Genomic DNA, 18,447 nt, shown 5'->3' with positions numbered 1-18,447 from the left:
ATTTAGTCTATTGGTTTCTCAACCAGCTATGATATTAGCACAGAAACACACTCAGCAAATCCTTTTCTTAAATTAAAGTCCTTAAGTAAGCAAAGTGATGTACATTATGTGTCTACTTAAAAGTATTAAAAGCATGATCTATCCTTGCAGTGTTAGAAAACATGCTACTACTTTTTTTTTAATCATGCTATTTTTGCAACACATTAAATTGCTGCATTGTATATTGTCTTACAGACTCCTACGTGCCTGCTTTACAGATCAAAAGTGGCAGTTCAAAGATCCAGCAAAGCTCCTGACTGAACAAAGACATCAAGCGGATAAATAAAGAACCAGTCGAGCCAAGACAAACATGAGAAACCCAAAGCTAGCTATCATTGTCTTCCTGCTCAGCTGTGTAATATATGGCCCTGTGTACAGCCAGGTAACCTGCCGCAGAGCCACGTCTCGTGAATGGCACACTCAGCCAAAGAACATCAGCGTGAGGTGGACCCTCATGGAGAACACCTGCAGCAGTTTGACCCAGTGCTGGAGCAGCTTTGCAGAAACAAATGGACACTTCTGGACAACTGGGTCATATCACTTTCCTCAACTTTGCCCTTTGGAACTTCAACTTGGAGACCTCTTGTTTGTTTCTGCCGACGGAACGCTTGAACAATACGGTGTCCAACTAATCAAGGTTTCTAAAGAGGAGTTTGATAAGTGCTCGATTTTAGAGCCCCGAAAGGAGCAGTTGGTATTTGCCAGCAGTATAAATGGTACTTTGCAAGTGGAATCAAAGTGGCTGATGTCTGGTTTGAATTACTTTACGGTCATTAATAGAGGGAGTAGTCATCTGTGCAGGTTTGGCCTACGCATTGCAGTTCTGGTCAAGCCTCAGCTTTGCCAGAGCTCACCCCTCCTTCGGCTGTGTTCGGGAAAAGGAGAATGCAGAACTACGCTTAAAGATGATTCATTTACCTGTCGGTGTCACAAACACTTTTCAGGACGTTACTGCGAGAACGTTGACGGATGCTATGAGCAGCCATGCTTAAATGGAGGCACCTGCCTGAGTGAGGGAAGTGCCTACACAGATCTTCCACCGTACACATGTCTTTGTCCTGCTCCATTCACAGGTGAGGAACTTTAGTTTAGTTTAGTTTGAAGTGAAGATTCGAGTGAATTCATAACATGGGGCAAAACATGGAGTTACAGGAGTGCAACTGGTGATGGACAGTAAGAATTTAAATACCTTTCAAGAATGTATCATTATATGGTGTCATAGCTTTGCGATTAAAAAATGTCATTGACGTTAATGGAAAAAAAAAACAGCCATAAACATAATGAAAGGGGAGTAAATTTGTCCCCGTAAGCATTTTCCCAAAATATCAAAAATCCATTCAATTTTCTGAAACACAGAGAAAGTTGTGGCCAAATTAAGACTCAAAATCACCTCAAAGTGGATGAAAACATGTCCAACAGCACACATTGGTTAATGTTTGTTCATGTATCTGCTGTTATGAACTAAAAATTAACTGAACCACTACAACGTGTATTAACCATAGTTAAATTTACTAATCCATTATCGAAATCCAAAGTAGTACTTAGTTGATACACTGCATGTGTGTTGGCATGAACTAACAGTGAAGACTTTATTTACATTAACTGTAATTTAAAAAAATGAACAAATACTATGGTAAATGTATTTTCGTTTGTGCTACTTAATACATTAACTAAGATTAACTAATGAAACCTTATTGCAAACTGTAACCGTACAAATGGTCTTAAACATACGTATGTCACTCATTTTAATTACATTTTAATGATGTTCATGCCAATACATTAAAAATCTTGTTTGCTATCACGTTCAGGAATTTAAAAAGCATTGCAGTGAAATAAGGTTTATTTTCATTGCAAATGCCTTACTAGATTCTATTGGACCGGTCAATATTTTGTGTTGTGCAATGAATCAAAATGATGCCTTAAATGCTGTTGACTGAGCTTAACAGTCCTTTAATGCAGAGTCCATTATGAATCCACTCTGACCTTTCAATCATAATGGCTAGGGAGAGATTTAATGCATGTCCACCCACCTACAGAGAAGAGCCTAGTTTCTTTGAAGACACAGATTTATTATTTATCTGTCATAATTGCAAGTGCTTCACATTTAGCACTCTGCAATTATTATCAACACCAGATCCCTTATGGACCATTTATTTGAATAGACATTTTTAAAATGATTTTATTTATTCCATTGCTCCTCTCCTAGATCTTTAAGTCCAGAAATGAGCATAATAATTATTATCATTTGTTATTTTCTTTGCCACCTATCGTTACGTTTTTTTTCTCCAGTCTTGCTTGTCAATAATATTGGCAATGTCCAAATGTTGTTTAAATGTTGGTCTCTTGGCAAATATTCAAAGTGATGTAATGTCATACTTGCTAATGTGATTTGTTTTTAAGTCTTCTGAATAATTCACTTAAAAGCACTAGAGGTGTTCCTTAGAGACCACCGGATATCACAACTAGGCCACTGTGATTGGAGACAAATTAAAGCACAGAACTGAAACTGAACACAGTTGGTAAATGTATATCATGGAGACAAAATAACTTTTACCTAGCTTCTGTTCAAAGACACTGATCCTTTGGGCTTGTAAAATATGTTAATACAGTTTTAACACAGAAAGTACCTGACATTTAAGGTGCTTAAAAAGCTTGGCACACGTGTCTTTGGGAATTTTGCCCATTCCTCTTTGCAGTACCTCTTAAGCTTGAGGTACCTCACACTGTGGTATCTCACACAGCATAATGCTGCTACCACCATGCTTCACTGTAGGGATAGTATTAGCCTGGGGATGAGCGTTGCCTGGTTTTCTCATAATGTAATGCCTGGCATTCACTCGAAAGAGTTGAATTTTAGTCTCATTAGACTAGAGAATTTAGTTTCTTATACTCTGAGAGTCCTTCAGATGCGTTTTGGCAGATTCCAGAGGGGGTGTGGCCTCTGTCTGACCTCTACCGTACAGGCCTGATTGATGGATTGCTGCTCAGATGGTTGTCCTTCTGTAAGGTTCTCCATTCTCCGCAGAAGAACGCTGGAGCTCAGACAGAGTGACCATCGGGTTATTGATCACCTCCCTGACTAAGGCCCTTCTCCCCCGATCACTTAACTTAGATAGACAGCCAGCTCTAGGAAGAGTCCTGGTGGTTCCAAACATAGTCCACTTATGGATGATGAAGGCCACAGTGCTCATTGGAACTTTCAGAGCAGCAGAATTTTTTCTGAAACCTTCCCCAGCCTTGTAACTCAAGACAATCCTGTCTCGGTGGTCTACAGACAATTACAGTCTTCATGCTTGGTTTGTGCTTTAACATGCACTGTCAACCCTGAGACCTTATATAGACAGGTGTCTGCCTTTTCAAATCATGTCCAATCAATCGAATTTATCACTGGTGGACTCCAATTAAGCTGCTGAAACATCTCAAGAATGATCAGTGGAAACAGAATGTACCTGAGCTCAATTTACAGCTTCATGGCAAAGGCTGTCAATACTTATGTTCAGGTTTTTTTATTATTATCAATTTGTAACAATTTCAAAAAATATTTTTTCACATTGTCATTATGGGGTATTATGTGTAGAATTTTGAGAAAATAAATGAATTGAATCTATTTTAGAATAAGGCTGTAATATAAATAAATGTGGAAAAAGTGAAGCGCTATGAATACTTTCCGGATGCACTGTACAGTAAAAAAAAAAGCAGGCTAATAAGCACACAGAGTTATTGTCAATGCATTCCATGACTATTATAATCAAATGATTACTAATATAATCAATGACTAATCCCAGCAGAAAAACAGTGTTCTGAACAATGAGATGTCACAATGTTTTGCTCATTTAGGAAATATTGCTTTTTGAAAGTGGAAAAAATATATATATGCAATAATGCAACGTTTTTTCAAACAAAGTAAATGTTCTACTAGCGATAAACTGCACTTAAGCACATTTTAAATTAGGTTTCTTAATTAATATTTCAATAAAGTTTTCAGTTATATTTATTTTAATATTGAAATGATCTGAAGGGCCTTAACATTTTAAATTATTACTTCAAACCAGATTGCGTTTGAAGTTTAGTAAAGTTAATGGGTCACACTTTACAATAAGGTTCATTAGTTAATGTTAATTAATGCATTTACTAACATGAACAAACAATGAACAATACATTTACTACTGTATTTATTCATGTTAGTTAACGTTACTTAATAAAAATACAGTTGTTCATTGTTAGTTCATGTTAACTCATGGTGCATTAACTAATGCTAACAAGCATGGACTTAATTGTTAATAATGCATTAGTAAATGTTCAATTATGATTAATAAATGCTGTACAAGTGTTGTTCATGATAAGTTCATGTTAGTAAATGCATTAACTAATGAACCTTATTGTAAAGTGTTAGCAGTTAATGTTTGTGTGATTTCATAAAAGGTGATCAATGATGAGTGCATTGCAGGAAAGCAGTAGAAATCCATCACAATATTATACCATCATTATTATTATTTTTATTCACAGAAAAACCATAACATCAACCAGACATCTGGCATGCCGATAATCACATAGTGTACTGAATAAATATGCATGGATTAATATAACGTTTATATTTTCACATCATAGGTGTCAACTGCTCTGAAATCATTGGAAATCAAAACTGCAGCAAAGGGTGCAAAGAAGGAGCTTGCATAAAAGTCTCATCAACTTCTTACAGATGTGAATGTTTCACCGGATATACAGGCAAGTACTAAATGAACACTTCCCACATAGCGAAATGTTTCTGGCCCAGATCTGGCCCACACAATCAGCTTTTGCTTGGCCCACAAGCTGTAGTGAATTATGGAACAATATCAGACCAAGTCTGGCTTTCATACAAGGGCCAAACATGGACCACATCTGGGCCAAGTCTCAGCCAAGTTAATAACCCATAACTGGGCCTGATTTGGGCCAGATATGCCATGACTGCAGTGAGTTTGATAAACCGATGAAGGATTTAACTTTATGGCTTTACTATTTCTCAAAGCGTCCTGATAGATAGAATTTTTCCTTTACTCAAAAATATTTTAAATGTATTTTAAAAGTGGGTCAAGATATGCTTGTGTGGCCCACTTATACATTTTTAACATCTGGGCCAAATGCTAAATTTGATCTGGCCCAAGTCTTATGTGCCGCCTTAAGGATGTGCCACCTCAGCCAAACCCGGGCCATGTTTGGCCCACATGCTGAATGCCAGTGCCGGACAAATGCCGGCTATGCCAGCTTTATCCCAAATCTGGGCCAGAATTCCTTGCTACCTGGGTTTTTTCCTTTTTAAAATCCAAACAACTCCCTTTTAGAAAGCCATTGTGAATAATATACTTCACAATAGCTTGGTATTCCTTCTGAGGTCCTGTAATGGCTGTTTAATTTTTTACTGTTTGGCTTCATTTGACTCATTATGCTTTGATAATGAGTCATGTGATTAATGATGGGTCATTTCGGGCGCCTTCACAATGGCAGCGCAATTATGCAAACTGGAATCTGAGTGAGGCTTTTTCTGTCTCTGCTTGCATTAAGCTGTCTTTCCTAAGTGAGAAAGCAGATTTGAAAAATGGAACAATTGAAGCCTTCATCGTAGGAAGTCTAAAAAGAAGATTTTTGGTGCTTAAAAGGCCAATTATTTAATAAAGGCTCTTGCTTTGGCTTCATTTGATTGATTTGCTCAGGTTAATAAAACTTATAAATGGGGTCTTTCCTGTAGAAGTGAGACAGAAGTAAACAATTTATGCTTCGGTGTCCTTGCCAGTCTGTTTAAAAGGCACGACCGTGACAGGCTTTTGGAAAGTAATGAGTCTTCTGTAAAACCATTGCTGGGCTAATGAGCATCTCACCCACAAACGTGTAACAAAAGTTTCATAGTCCCCTGGGTGTTCCTGATAATAACATCATGATAAAGTCTCCAGTCTGAGGTCCAGGTGGCCTTTGCTTGTTGATTAATTGACTTTTGTGTAGCAGCAGTTTGTTCAGGCAGATAGCAGCCTCTAATGTCATGCCCACAGCTTTATTGTGGAAGAAAAATGTCTGCTTTGTCTGACACAGATTTAGGACTATCACAATCTATGATGAATTTACGCTTGAGATTCACTTCTCGCGGTAAACTGGCCGAGGAATACTTCTGGCCTCTTTTGAGAATATCATCTTATTCAGTGTTTAAAAAAAAATCCTATATGATTTTTTAAGTAAATGTTCTTGAAATGTGTGTTTAAAATATTTGGTTCAATATATTTGCAGGAATATACAGTACACAGTGCTTCCCATAGGTTTGAAATATACTTACAGTGGTAGCTGAATTGAAACACCTTTTACCTACAGCACATAAATAGTTAACAAAAGCAAATAGCTAACGACAAACAAAACATTTGATTTTTAACACTATTTATATTATTATCTGTTTTAAACTTTTTCTTTTTCTTTTATTGAAATAAATAAAAAACATCAACTATTTCTTCTTTGCTATTTCAATTTGCAATTTGCTATATGCTATTCTGAAGCCATGTACACCCACTGACAGGTAAAATATGCTTCTCTCTATCTCTCATTCAAGTTCAAGCTGCTTTTGTACAGTATTGCCAAAGCATTTTAGATGTAGAAAATATGTAATATATTGATATCATCAAATTTATGAAATAACCTGTAAAGCCAATGAGAAATAGCCTAAATGACAGAAAAAATGAATAAAAACAATCTCGACAAATTATAATAATTACAAGAATAAAATGTGTATATTATTTAAATAAGTCAAATAAGTTGATTACCCATTTCTAATGGTGTACAAATATTCTGCAGCCATTTTAGGTGTAATTTCGTCATCTCTAATTTATTAGTAACATTTGTCATTTAGATTAAAGAATTAATTATTATTTAAAGGTGCAGTAGGTGATCTGCCAAAATGCTAACCGCTTAGCATATTATCTTTGGACGGCGGGGAGGGACTGTGATTCAAAGCCACACCCCCTGAAATCGAGAGCGCGCGCGCACTACGTCACAACAGTAGACAGACAACCCACTAGTTCATGTCATTCACCAGTTAGTTAGTGCCAGCGCCGTGCAGGAATTACATTTATTACTTTGCCACACTTACATGCTATTTCAGAGCGAAAATTCAGAGTAGCATAGTAAACAGTATAGGAAAGCTGTCATTGTTCAAAATTAACCCAATGTGATTATAAAAGCAACTTTTTTAACAGCATAAAAGCTCAATAAAGCAGTTAGGTGGAATAGCACTATTTACTGATGCTTTGTTGTTACACTAAATATAAATATACATTATAGATGCTGTCAAAGGACCTTATGAAACTGAAAATAATCACATCAATCTTTCACCGGGAGATTTCAGTGGCTGAACAACACGTCTGTGCATATAAGTCATTCATAACAACACAATCTAACATAAGTCTAGCCTGACTAAGTTTTAAAACATTACCTGTCTAACAGTAATACTTCAGCCATGGTGTCGTCCTTCCTCAGGCAAACTATACTCGCGCCTGGCTTTACAGTAATCGGCCCGAGCTCAGCTGTCCTTCGCCGCCTCCGGCTCCGCCATACGACTCGGCATCGGCGAGCGGCCCGCAGCTTGCTCGCGCGCATGTGTTTGTGATGCAGACGGGCACGTGATAATGGCGGATCTGCGTGAACAGATGCGCAGAAGTCTACATATACTGACAGACAGTCTGATCTGCTTATCGGAATTATGAGAGATGTTGGTTCGACTCTATTTAATTGGATGAACATTTTTTTAGTTTTATGCTTTACCCAGAATATAAAAATACATACAAACACATTTAGATCATTTACTGTAATCATTACTATTGGACTGTGAAGAGACTTTCAACCAGCACAACAAAAAATGTTTCTGAAGACAATCACCTACTGCACCTTTAATGTCTCTCTCGCTCCCCTGGCTGTGCGCATAAAATTAACAACAGCTTAGAAAATGAAAGCAAAACTAAATCCCAGACATTTTAGTAGATTTTGAAACCCTGGCCGGACGCAAAAAGGTGCGGGTCTCTGTGGGTCTGCAGGAGCATTATGAAACAGGTAAAAGAGACAAGATTTTCCACTACTTATTTGCTTGTAGATATTTGGTTATATTGCACAAAAAAGTGTAAAAGAATAAAAAAAAAGTGTCACTAAACATTCTTAACCCTCTACTCCACGGTGTAACCATATGGCAACATGATACTTTTTTTTTGCCTTTTGAACATGCTAAACCTACTTTTGTCTGGTCGTGGTATTTATGAGAAATGATATTCTTTAATCTGTTGATCATCAACGTCCATGAATGCAGTGTGAATTGGGCTTTATACTATTAATGATTCCCCTCTATCAGGTGACAGATAAGCAAAAGCTGTTGCACTGCGATATCTGTATAGTGTCTCATTGCATATTCTCGTAGTACCTTGTAAGGAACTGAAAGTAGCTGGTCTCCAGTTCTGCTCTGTTTGGGCCCCCTGTGGGGCCAGCAGCTCTCCGACTTTGCCCAAGCTGTCACCCCATTAATCATAGTGAAGTTAACGGCTGGCCCGGTACCGACTGCCCTTACGGACTAAAGCCTACACACACATAATAATGAGGCCCACTCGTGGGACACTTCAAATGAGATTTTCTTTTGATTCCACTCTCCTGTGTACCTTATTCAGACTGCCAGTGGTGTTTGTATCCGCATGTTACAGAATTAATGGGATATGCCCTATTGGATATGCTATTAATTTTCCTATTCACCTGCCCCATGCTTTTGTGGTAATTCCAAAGCTGTAATTGTCTAGTTCCTAGGTGGTTTTAATAACAGCTTGGCTTCTGATTTGGATGAGTTATATCTCAAGGTGCACAGCAGGGCTGCGCTATCTATTTCAAATCACTGCTTTTATAATTTTCATCAACGTTCACAAAGTCATCAACCTTTATCAAACAGTGGATCGCGCACCTATATGATGCATTCCCATTTCAAAAGACCTCCTACAAGAAGGGTTGCCAATCAAAGGTAGTGGAAGCATAAAAGAATATGTTGAGCTTTGAGTTTTATAATGTCAAGAGCTTTTCATTTTCAATTTCCCACTGTGGATCCCTGAGAAGCGCTGCAGAGAGACATACACTTATGATGCCCAATGGTGTGTCCTCAAAAGCAGTTGGGTGCCTCTGGGACTGTCAACCTTTGCTTCATTTAGTGAGCCTAACACACTGGAATATGCTTTAAAAACTGAACGACAAAAGAAAAGGAAAACACAGTAACAAGGAAGATAAATGAGTTGGCTCCTGCTGAGGAACATGGCGAGAAAAAAAAAGGTAAAGAAAACAGAGCACCACTAGGGAATAAAATCAAATCATGTTCACCTTGAACTTACAGTGCTGCATAGTCAAGTCTAAATTTAACCTGCGAGGAGCGCAAATCAGAGTGATGTTCCTGTCCAAAGTTACCTTAGAGGAACCCACTGCCTATAGATGCTCCCTATCCAAAACCGCCAGCCAGAATGTCCGGTTTAGAGACAATAGGGACTTAATTTAGATCTTTAAATATCCACATTAAGAGAAGTGGGAGGATGATATGAGCTTTATATTCTCATTTTTCCTTTGGAATAAATGAGAGCTGTTAGACGTCACATTAAGATTCTCAGAATGCTTGATATGCTGAAGCACTTGTCCAATGACATTTTAGATATAACAACATAAATATATGTTCTTACGAAACAGTCAGACACCTATTAAAAAGATTCAGAAGCTAAAGAACATTGATCTTACATTTGATTAGTAATATATTTGAAAAACATTTAAACATGATTCCTCTTTATTTATTAGTTTTCCTTTGGCTCAGTCCATTTATTTATCAGGGGCGCCACAGCGGCCAACTTATCCAGCATATTTTTTACCCGGCAGATGTCCTTCCAGCCGCAACCCAGCATTAGGAAACACCCATGCACTCTCACATCCACACTCAACCACTCATATACTATGGCCAATTTCATTCATTCATTCATTCATTCATTCATTTTCTTTTTGGCTTAGTCTCTTTATTAATCTGGGGTCGCCACAGCGGAATGAACTGCCAACTTATCCAGCATACGTTTTACGCAGTGGATGCCCTTCCAGTTGCAACCATAGACTGTAAAATATATGGACGTAGTATCCGTGACGTCACCCATAGGTTTCTGAAGAGCGCAAAAGAAGCCACAAGTAGGCGCGGCCAACCGTCACCATTTGGGTCACGCGTCATCACACCCACGGCGAGATACCAAACAAGGGCAAAGAGGCGGAGAGTGAGCGGAGCTACAGACACCTGCTAGCATTTAGCTTGGACCTGGTTCAGACACACTTTACTTTGGGAGAAATGCTTAATACTTTATCACCTGTGACTCGTTTGTGTTCTGACCACATGTGCTTGGTTGTACACTATATCAATAAAGTGTTTAGACTTTTAAAAACACTGCTGTAATACATTGAGCCACTAAACATTGTTCTTATGACGTTTTTCAACAGGAGGAAAACGCGAATTACTTCCAAACACTTTAGATATAGTCTGTGTTAGTTACTGTAAGACTATTGATGAAATCCAGCATAACACTGTATGACAACGCTTCAGATGACTGTTCTAGAGCCTACAGCTAATCAATCTGACAGATTCTGGAGTGCATTACAGCTCTAAATATAAATATAAACGATAAATGATCTTAAATAAAACAAATACATGTGACGGCAACCAACGAGACCTAGCTGTCACTCAAGTGGCCACGCCCTTAATTATGCAAACTTAATATAACTTAATATAAAGGAAACGGATGAGTTATAAAAAAATTGACCCCCCTCACAGTTGTCATGAAGGGTAATATTAGCTGTATTAACCAAAATCTTTTTTTGTACCAGGCTGTAAACACCTTTTTTTCTGCTGTAAAGTTGGCCATTCTAACAGTGGGCTCAATTGAAATTTGCTCTGTTTTGGAGCCAGGAGCGGCCAGGACTAGCGGAATTTCGGATGAATTGCAGTTTTAGTTACTTCCGTATTGGCTTCCTGAGGGAGAGCGGGAGGTTGCCGCTTGGTTGCAACCCATCACTGGGAAAAAAATCGTACACTACGGCCAATTTAGTTTAATCAATTCACCTGTAGCACATGTCCTTGGACTTGTGGGGGAAACCGGAGCACCTGGAGGAAACCCACATGAACATGGGGAAAGCACGCAAACTCCACACAGAAATGCCAACTGACCCAGCCAGGGCTCGAACCAGCGACCTTCTTGCTGTGAGGCGTCAGCACTACCCATTGTGCCACCCTGCAGCCCCATATGAATCATCTTAACTTATTATTTTTTTTAAATGTCATTAAAAATGCAGCAGTGATTTGAAAACTGCAGCTAACAACTTATTGCTAAACTTCTAACTAGTGGACTTTTACAGTAGTCTCTTACCTTTATATGGTACAGTACATGTGATTCAATGCTTCGATTAAGTCATAGGAAATATCTACATTTTAAACAAGTAGCAAGAGGAGTCTGTTGTATTAAAAAAAAAATTACTGTATGAAATACAACCTGAAATCTCAAACTGAATTTTAAAACATTTTAAGACTAGATTTGATCAAGTGATTTTTACCAGATGTCAAATTGGGCATACAAGAATAACCCATGGTTTTTAGCTCAAAGGTCAAGCCCGTACTCAATGTTTGTTCTGCAAAATTCCCCTTACAGTAAAACATATTTTACTGGACTGTCCTGCTTTTAATTATTCCAAAATACTTTTTTTATGAAATGACACCAGAAATTTTTCTTTTTTTGAATTTTAATCCCGTATTAGCGCTAAAAATCTTTTAAAATTTATGTATTCACTTGTTTGTTTGTTGATTTTTTTTTAATTGTATATTTATTATTGAAATGTTCTTGCCATGAAAATTGCCTTAGTTGCTGACATGGCATTAAAAAATACATTACATTACAAAGAACTGTGATCTTAAATTAGATTACTAATATATTTGATGAACATTTAAACATGATCAATTTTTACTTATTTATGTCATTAGAAATACAGCAGTGATTAGCAAACTGCAGCCAACAACTTATCGCTAATCTTCTAACTAGTTGACTTGTACTGTACCATTTAAGACAGTTAATGTGATTCAATGCTTTGATAAAGTCACAGGAAATACATTTAGAGGACTCGTTAAAAGTTTGAGCATATCAAAATAAGCTCACAACATAAATTTGCAGTTAAGAAAGCATCCGATCATGGGGGTATATTTACACAAGCGTTTTGATTATGGTTATTGAAAACCCTACATACCAGTATTTCGGAGCTTCATTTTGGTCCCATTTAAATGTCTGACGTGTCGATTAACATTAGAACAAAATGGGAAGTACAAGCTTGGAAATGTGCTTCTTTATACTGTAGAAAAAAATAAATATAGACCACAAAAATTTGGTATTTACTGAAGAATGCACATTTTTAAAGGTACATCTAAATAATTCATATCCCTATTTATGAATTGCCTTAAGTCAGGGGTGTCAAACTGTCAAACAGTCCTGCATTTGCAACCCTGCCTCAACACACTAAAGCTACGGTCACACTGGGCTTTTCCTCCCATAGAATTCCATTAATTCGCACGCGAACGCGTCAGACCGGAAACGCGGGGTCATGAGTTAAGTTTCGCAGATTGCTGCGGTGCAAAGTTCAAGCTTGGTGAACTCTGACCTGCCAAATCGCATCACTTGACTGCGTGAGACCAATCGAGGATCAAAACATGACCTCTCTGGACAGAAATTTAAAACATGGAGCAATCGCTCGCTTTTTTAAATGTCTAATAAGTTTGTTTAATCCCGCCCCTTTTCGCAGCACCGATCGACAGAATATCGCATGCTCAAACTCTAATGTGACCGCAGCTTTACCTGCAGGTTTCAAACAAGACTGAAGGACTTGATTAGTTTGATCCGGTGTGTTTAATTAGAGTTGGTTGGGACTAAACTGCAGAGCTTCAGCCCTCCAGGAACTGAGTTTAAAACCTGTGCCTTTGGTAATAGGATGCTTACAATTTAAATCAGTTCTAAATTCATTGTAATAAACTCAGATAAAAATGTCAGACTTACTGATGAATCTTGATTTCATCATCATGGTTTTACACACAAATCCTAACATGCATACAGTTAGTGAATGAGACCCAGTGTCTAAATCAAAACCACTCTGACAGAAGCATGTGTCTGAGCTCAAATTTATTATAATCACTTAATATTCATTCTCCATAAATTCTTTCATTGCAGGTACTTACTGTGAGAGGAAGAGGCTGTTCTGCGACTCAAACCCGTGCCGGAATGATGGTCGGTGTGAGGAGACTGCTAATGGATATGTTTGCACATGCCCAGGGGGTTTCACAGGCCTCAACTGTGAGACCACCGCTGAGGCTGACAGCTACTGCAAGTCTAGCGGATGTCAACTGGACGAAGCCTGTGCCACGGACAAACTTGTGAGGCATTTTTTCTGCATTCTTCCTAATGCAATTTATTTTTTTTATTTTTTATTTTTTTGCCTGAGAGGATGTAATTAATTTTGAAATGCCACATGCAAATTTTGATGACAGATCAGCCTGTTTCGGATTGAAGGTTAAAATGACTATTAATAATTGTTTTGATAGCAGAATGGCCATGGCATATGTAACATTTTTTTTTATTGGACTCAAGCAAGCTGTTGCAAATTCAGTATAGGATAAAAAAAATGGAACTATGGGGCATTTATGTCGTGTTCACTTCTAAATGTTCCCCCAGATCGTTACAGTTACAGTCTGCTGTTCATGATCCATTACTGTAATGAAGAGATGTATTTGGAAGAAAGTGGGCCAGTGGCGGACTAATTGTCTTGTGTGACCTTCATTTACTCGGCAGTGAAATTCAGCACATGGGGCTGTCTGTGGTAGATTCTCATGAGGTGCCTTAGTCATTTTAGAGCATGGACAGTAAAGATAGACTTTAATCTCTATCTAACACACATACGCACACACATACTCAGACACATTAAATTGATTTGTTTGACATTGATTTGGTCTGTCTGAGACATCCTCCTAAGAGAGCTCATCTGTATGAAAATGAAATAATCCTTCACGCCGCCCCAGAACTGCACTAATGCTTATATCAGTGGGAGTCTCTGTTTTACTTTCATCTGGAATTGTTCTCGGCTTCTATTACTCATCTTTGAATGACTGAGTCAGAAATATTATTGATGTCAGGATTGGTTAGTGCAAGTTGGGAGAGCAGAACAGGCTAATGACTTGTCTGTTCTACTATTTTTTTGTTTTTTAGTACTGGGTGGTTCAATGCTTTTCCCCTGATTTATTGGGATTATAATAATATAAAAAAACTAATAATTAATTAAAATTAAAAAATCAATTATTATTATTAATAATAATAATAATAATAATAATAATAATAATTAATTATTATTATTAATAATATTTTAATTTATATATTATAAATTATAATTATTATTGTATTATTATCGTTATATTTTTTAAATGTAATTGTTTATTATTATTATTATTATTATTATTAGTAGTAGTAGTAGTAGTAGTAGTAGTAGTAGTAGTGGTAGTATTACAATAATAATAATAACAACAGCAACAATAATAATACTAATTAATATTATTTTTTTATTAATGTTGTTGTTGTTGTAATAATAATAATAATAATAATAATAATAATAATTAATTGTTATTATTAATAATATTTTAATTTATATATAATAAATTATAATTATTATTTTATTATTTTATTATTATCATTATATTTTTTAAATATAATTGTTTATTATTATTAGTATTATTATGAGTAGTAGTAGTATTACAACAATAATAATAACAACAACAGCAACAATAATAATACTAATTAATATTATTTTTATTAATATTGTTGTTGTTGTTATAATAATAATAATAATAATAAAAATGGCGAGGCAGTGGCGCAGTAGGTAGTGCTGTCGCCTCACAGCAAGAAGGTTGCTGGGTCGCTGGTTTGAAACTCGGCTCAGTTGGCGTTTCTGTGTGGAGTTTGCATGTTCTCCCTGCCTTCGCGTGGGTTTCCTCTGGGTGCTCTGGTTTCCCCCACAGTCCAAAGACATGCGGTACAGGTGAATTGAGTTGGCTAAATTGTCCATAGTGTATGAGTGTGTGTGGATGTTACCCAGAGATGGGTTGCGGCTGGAAGGACATCCGCTGTGTAAAAAAACTTGCTGGATAAGTTGGCGGTTCATTCCGCTGTGGCGACCCCGGATTAATAAAGGAACTAAGCCGACAAGAAAATGAATGAATGAATGAAATTTTTATTATAGTCTCAAAAGAGATTTCAAACTTTAAAAGATCTCATTCATTTATTAATTTTCCTTTGTCTTAGTCCCTTATTTATCAGAGGTCGCCTCAGTGGAATAAACTGCCAATTATTCCAGCATATGTTTTACACAGCGCATGCCCTTCCAGTTGCAAACCAGTGCTGGGAAACATCCATACTCTCTATGGCCAGATTTGCTTGCCCATTTCAGATATCTTTGGACTGTGGGGTAAAACGGAGCACCCAGAGAAATCCCACGCAAACATGGGGGGAACATTCAAACTCCATACAGAAATGCCAACTGGCTCGAACCAGAGACCTTCTTGCTGAGTGCTAACCACTGAGCCACCATGCCGCCCTTTAAAAGATCGATTAAGGAAAATGTTTTTATTGTCAGTTTGAAAAAAATCATCCTGAAAGCAGTTCTAACAATACAGTTCTTCTGTGCCCTTATCATAATGGTGGTGAACTTTTATTTTTAGGTCAATTTTAGAATTATATCATTAAAGTTTTTGGTGTGAATGGGCATCAAGACTACTAAACAAACCCTATGCTGCATTATAATTGCTTTTGACTGGGTTACATTATCCGTTTACATGTTTGGCTTTCAGATTAGTGGAAATAGGAGTTTGCAGATCCCCTGGGCTAAGCCCCAGCTCTTACCAGGCACCAGGAGTATTTTGGTAGAAAACTGTTAGGTGATGCAAATACAACAATGCTCAAGCTCACCTTAGTGTGCGCTTAGATTTCAGCATCTTTCTGCACTTGACATCTAACCAACTCCCTTGGGGTGTTCTGTTTCTTTTATACAGAATTCCACATGCATTTGTGTAGACCCAGAATGCTTGGAGCAAGCGGAGGTGTGTGGCACTTTGCCTTGTCTCAACGGTGGCATCTGTGTAGTTCCAAATGGCCAGTATCATTGCAGGTAAGAGTGATTGGGTAACACTTTACAATAACAGTGCAGGAATATTGATGTACTAATATGTAAATTAAACTACTTTATTTGGAACTAATGATAAGTTAAGGCATGCACTAATCAAGAACTAACTTTAACTGCAACATGACTCACGTGTGAATAATTGCTACCTTATTTATTTGTTAGTACATGTTTGTTAATGTATTAATTAACACTTTAGTTTCAGCTAAATGTGACAAACACAAACTCATTACCTTTTAGTGTTTATGTCATCACTCTTCCTCGAGAGGCACGATATCATTAATTCTTCCGTAACTACTCATATACCCCTGTTTACATTGAAAAAACATAATAAAAAAGTGTTCTGTCTACATCATAATGAACATAATAATAGGTGCGTTCGACATGAAACATGGCTGCAGCCAGTGATCAACAAGATTAGCCGAGCGCAGGCAGGGGCGGAATTGAAAACAGAGCCATCAAGCTGGACAGCTGGACTCTTAGGTGCTCAAAGTTGCGGCAGTCACGATGATCGATCACACGGCGTCTTTATCATTTTTTTTATTTATAACAACAAAAGATTTACAGCATAAATGAAACAGAACGCTGTCTCTACAAACTATAGTTCATTTTTAAACGATAAGGGAATTATGAATAATTATGAATAAGGGGAAACGAGAGGGTAATATGAACATACAAATGAATAGGCCTTTCAAATACAAGGCAATAAGCACAACTTTTAGGAGTTTGAGCATCACTCTTTAGGCTAATACTTCTTGTTTGAATATGCTAAAAGGGCTTTACATTTATTTAGACTTATAGAAATAAAACTTTTCATTATATATTAGTGTAAAAGCCCAAAACAAGGTGTTTTGATTAAGTCTTACACAATGATTAAGATTATTTTGAATAATGAAAGCATTTTAAAAAAAGCACGTTAATCCAAAGAGATTGAACAAAAGGACATTCCTAAAATAAGTGAGCTACACTTTAAGTACAAGTTTCCCAGAAAGAGCAGGTTATTGTTACTTTTAAAAATGTGTACAAATGGTCTGACAGGGAAAAAAAAAAAAAAAAAAAAAAAAAAATATATATATATATATATATATATATATATATATATATATATATATATATATATATATATATATATATATACATATTTCATATAAATCGTAGGTTATTTACTAAAATATATCATTTAAATCGTTCATTAGCTGAATAGTAAATAGTCTGTATATAAAAAGGTAGAAAATAAACCTGTGCAAACAATCTAGCCTTTATAACAAAATTATTTAACAAAAATGATTTCTGCAGTAAAATATTTGTAGTCTTTTAATAAGCATGATGTGTACAAGATAGAGAGGGTATGAAACTGAATTGTTTGTATTAAACCTTTTGAATAGGAAGTTGTTCAATGATAAACCCCAAACATACATGGTTGTTGTCATACTGTAACCTCGGCCAATTGTGTAATATCTTTGTCGTCATCTCAGTTCCATCAGTCGCTCTTCAGATGCTGCACTGGCTGAGTCTGCTGTCTGATCTTGGAGTGCTGTTGTGGTACTTTGATGCCACATGTGACAGTCATGTGGCTTTGGTGCATCGTCAATCCGGACAAAATTTCTAACCAGCATGCACCGCTTTAAGAGAAATTTCTAACAATCTGCGCAGCGCTGCATGATGTCGAACGCGCATGATGTCGAACGCACCTAATGTTTAAGCACAGGAGTTCATGAGAAGTTAAGACTGAGTTAATCATAGTGTACCCCTCCAAGTAAAGTCATGACACAAAGATGACAAACATTAACAGGTCGTGAGGTCATTTAGGATTTATTTACAGGCCACTTACAGGTCATTTAGCTAAAACTAAAGTGTATCTAAAGTCACAAGTAATTAAGCTAGACATGTTTTACACGTGACTTTTGTGACTTGTTGCAATTTAAGTTAGCGCTTGATAGCACATGCCTTAACTCATCATTAGTTCATGAGTAGTTAAGGAGTTAATTAAAATGTGCCACTTCAAGTAAAGTCATGATACAGATACATTAACAGATCATGAGCTCATATTAGTTGCAAAACTAAAGTGTATTTAAGGTAACAAATAATGAAGGTTGCCATTATTCACACATGAACTCATGTGACGCATGTTGTAATCAACGGTAGTTCTTGATTAGCACA

At 36.8% G+C, this 18,447-nt stretch overlaps 1 protein-coding gene across 5 annotated transcripts in view; it reads left to right on the top strand.

The window, feature by feature from the left end:
- Positions 1-18,447, top strand: part of eys (EGF-like photoreceptor maintenance factor) — a 531,033-nt gene that overhangs the window by 112,789 nt on the left and 399,797 nt on the right. For all 5 annotated transcript variants that reach the window (NM_001442782.1, XM_087277984.1, XM_087277990.1 and 2 more), the window contains 4 exon segments: positions 235-1,112; positions 4,648-4,764; positions 13,296-13,498; positions 16,160-16,275. In NM_001442782.1, the coding sequence (NP_001429711.1) occupies positions 350-1,112; positions 4,648-4,764; positions 13,296-13,498; positions 16,160-16,275 (1,199 nt within the window). In that variant the 5' untranslated portion in view covers positions 235-349.

The sequence above is a fragment of the Danio rerio genome, chromosome 13 (assembly GCF_052040795.2).
Source record: "Danio rerio strain M-AB ecotype USA chromosome 13, GRCz13ab, whole genome shotgun sequence".
Taxonomy (NCBI): domain Eukaryota; kingdom Metazoa; phylum Chordata; class Actinopteri; order Cypriniformes; family Danionidae; genus Danio; species Danio rerio.
Note: the sequence above shows the minus strand (reverse complement) of the source record. Positions and strands in the feature narration are given on the sequence as shown.